Source organism: Myotis davidii, unplaced genomic scaffold (genome assembly GCF_000327345.1).
Source record: "Myotis davidii unplaced genomic scaffold, ASM32734v1 scaffold274, whole genome shotgun sequence".
Taxonomy (NCBI): domain Eukaryota; kingdom Metazoa; phylum Chordata; class Mammalia; order Chiroptera; family Vespertilionidae; genus Myotis; species Myotis davidii.
Genome location: NW_006285613.1, coordinates 1951178 through 1954394, shown reverse-complemented (window position 1 = coordinate 1954394; position 3217 = coordinate 1951178). Strand labels below are relative to the sequence as shown.

The 3217-nt window shown below is 62.5% G+C and overlaps 1 protein-coding gene across 1 annotated transcript in view; it reads right to left on the bottom strand.

Annotated features, from left to right (window-relative positions):
* Positions 1 to 564: 564 nt before the first annotated feature.
* SPHK1 (sphingosine kinase 1) overlaps positions 565 to 3217 on the bottom strand; it is a 3929-nt gene continuing 1276 nt past the window's right edge. Inside the window, exons 4-6 of the mRNA XM_015559214.1 lie at positions 3196 to 3212; positions 2993 to 3108; positions 565 to 2777 (exon numbers count right to left, since the gene is read on the bottom strand). Coding sequence (XP_015414700.1) covers positions 1970 to 2777; positions 2993 to 3108; positions 3196 to 3212 — 941 coding nt within the window. The 3' untranslated portion in view covers positions 565 to 1969. The remainder of the gene's footprint in view (positions 2778 to 2992; positions 3109 to 3195; positions 3213 to 3217) is intronic.

Sequence of the window (3217 nt, the reverse complement as noted above, 5' to 3'; positions counted from 1 at the left end):
GGCAGACGGGGGCTGGGGGTGACACCCAGGCGAGGTGGCGGCTCACATGCTGACGCAGTGAGGACTGGGAGCTGCTGGGAAAGAAACGGCTGTAGGTGCCTTGCTCTTCCTGCCCACGTGGCTGGGGGCAGTTCTGGCTTCACGGCCTCGCCTGCTTGAACTGAAGCCGATGTCCGCTCCCCGCTCAGGCCTGTCCCAGGACCCCAGGGGCGGGAGCAGCAGCACATCCAGGGCCTGGGCCGCGCTGGGACCTCTCCCACGGACTCTGCCTCTCCCACTACCAAATGCTCATGCGGGGAGGTGGCCTGTAGCTCGTACACGGAGCCACCCTCTCTCCCGTGAGGAGGCGGCCCCGTCAGCCCTTCGCTTAGACTCCACAGGCCCAGTCTGGGGAGGGGGCAGGCGTGGGTCTCCCTCGCCGACGGGCCCAGAGGTTTACACGTTTTCTAAGCTTTTGATAATGTGAAGCTCCAGGTTAAGAGACGCTGTTGAGCGCGTTGCAGGTATGTAATTTTTGGTGTATGTATGTAATATTTAAGGTTGAAAGAAAATAAATTTCAAAAGTAAAGATATTAACTCTTATTAGAAACACAAAACAAGCAAAAAAGAAGCCAAAGCATGATGCGTCTTGTCTGCCGCCAGCTGCCCCTCACCGAGCTGTGCCATTCCCACCCGGCAGGCAGCAGCCGCGGGGAAGCGGGGAGCCAGCCGGGCCGGGCACTGGAGCCGGCCGGCGTCCTGTGAGGAACACCCAGCGGCCGGGGGCCGTGCCTCAGTGCACCGTCCGTGTGGCGATGTGAATGCCTGCTGCTTACGATCTGTATAAAGTGCTGTGTGATTAAACCTTTTTTTTTACTTGCATTTTTTGGTTTGGCTCATTACAGTGTACAAGGTGGCACATTAAACCTGCCTCTGCCATTCGTGTGGGCTCTGTCGCCTTTCTTCCCTCCGGGCACCTTACCCCCTCCCCGGGGAAGGAGACCCTGGCCCTGGCCCTGCCCTGGTGCTGCGGTGCCTTCTGCGTTCCCAGGAGTCACCCAAGGAGCTCAGGTTTTGGAGGGTCAGTATGCCTGCCCCTGGGCAGGGCTGTGTTTGTTGAAGAGCCCGTTTCAGGAAGTGGGCCACCTTCCAGGTGCTGGGAGCTGGCATGGGAGCACCTGCCGGGCCATGAGCCAGAATGGCTGCCAGTTGGGAGACTGGCATCTGCCCCTCCCTGCTGCTTCCTTTTAACTGCTGCCCAACAGTGCCCACAAGGATAGGGCACAGTAGGGCAGAGGAGGCTGCACAGCCTACAGCCCTCTGTGGAGAGATGACAGGCTCCTTTAAGAAGGGAACAGGTGCCTGCCCCTTTAGGTTCTGGTCCTTGTTTCCCCAGTGCCCCTTCCTTGAGGCATTTTCGCTTTTGGTGGAGACTGGCTGGCTGTGTGGTCCTCGGTAAGAATGGCACGCCAGCTCCGAGCCTGGCTCCCCACGTCGGGTGTCTGAGCTCCCTGGCTGCAAAGCAGGTATAATCGGCTTTGGGGCTGGGCCTTACTCCCTGCAAAAATACCTGGACCCGCTCTCGACCTGTGCCCACCAGCACAGACTGCCCAATCCAGGAGGCACCACTGGGCCTCGTTCACATTAAACACTAGAGTCCGACCGGAGCAAGACCCCACTCTCTCCCCCGCCCATCGGATCAGACCAGCAGGCTGGCGATGCCACTTTATTTGGATTTGATTCATGGGGTGGGGCTCCCAGAACAATAGGGTGGCCTCCACAATGGGTAAACCAGCTGGGCTCCTGGCCCAGGGCCTCAGCCTGGCCTTTGGCGGGCAGAGAAGGTCCTTCTGAAGCACAGCCTCTACCCACAGGAGTCCTCCTCCCCCGTGGGAGCTGGGACTGGCCCTCCAGGCCTGGGGGAGGGAGGGAGGAAGTGCCCTGAGCTCAGATGACTAAGTAGACAGAGTAAGGCACAGCCAGGCGAGGGTCATATGGGATCTTCTGGAGGCAGCACACGCGGAGGCTGCTGGCTGGGTGGCGGCGGCTGCGGCTCCAGACGGGATGAAGGCTCACTGACCATCCAGATGTAGTTTGGGTGCACCTGGCCCTGCACCGCCTCGCTGACCATCAACTCCCCGTCCACAGCAAACATCCCCTTCCCGTCCTTGGGCTCCAGGCGGAAGGCCAGCACGGGCACATACACCAAGTAGGGACAGTCGCACTCCATGTGCCTGCCCTTCTCCATGGCCAGGAAGAGGCGCAGCAGCATGGCCCGAGACACGCCTGCCCGCACGTAGAACAGGTGCATGGCGCCGGCCGCTCGGTGGCCCATGGGGGCCGCAAACATCTCGCTGCCCAGGTGCGAGTGCAGCAGCGCCAGCACCAGCACGAAGTCCTGCTCGGGCACCACAGTCCAGTGAGCGGGCACCGGCTCCTCCAGGGGCACGAGGTGGGTGTCCACGGGGCCCTGCCAGTCCTGCCGATCCAGGGCAGGAGAGGCGGGCACCTTGGAGGCCACCCTTTCTGCGGGGAGGTAGGCCAGCTGGCCCCGGTAGACCCGCAGGGCTGCCAGGCGCAGGAGGGTGCCCACAGTGAAGCGCATCTCCCCCAGGCGCCGAAACTTCTCGCTTTCGATGTCCACGTCGGCAATGAAGCCCCAGGCCAGGCTGAGCACGGAGAAGACCCGCAGCCCCGACTCCATGCGCAGGGACAGCAGGCTCATGGGCGCCAGCCGCCGGCGGCACAGCAGCAGCGTGCAGTTGTTCAGGAGCTCTTCGTTGGTCACCTGCTCGTAGCTGCAAGGGGAAAGGGGCTCATGCATCCTCTGCAGACCTCCTCCCAGGAAGTGGGGAGCGGGAAGAGGCAGCCACGACAGGGCCCCAGAACTGAGGGTGGGCGCTCGGGCAAAGAGGGAATGGAAGTTACCCTCGAAGATGAGATTTTCTAGAAAACCAGGCAGTGGGCCCGCACTGAGGGGAAACTGAGGCCCACGCTGGCCCTGCGTTCTCACCCGGCATAATGGTTCACAGAAGCTGCCAGTGCATTGCCCGAACCGGCGGGGAGGCTACACAGGGGCTTCCGGATGGCGGTCTCCCAGTCGGGCCGCTCCATGAGCCCGTTCACCACCTGTGGGGGAGCACAGCGGCCGCAGCCTGGATCAGCCTGGGAACACCCCGCCCCGCCCCCACGCCAGCCCCCAGGTGCGGGCCTCACCTCGTGCATCAGCCCGTCTCCC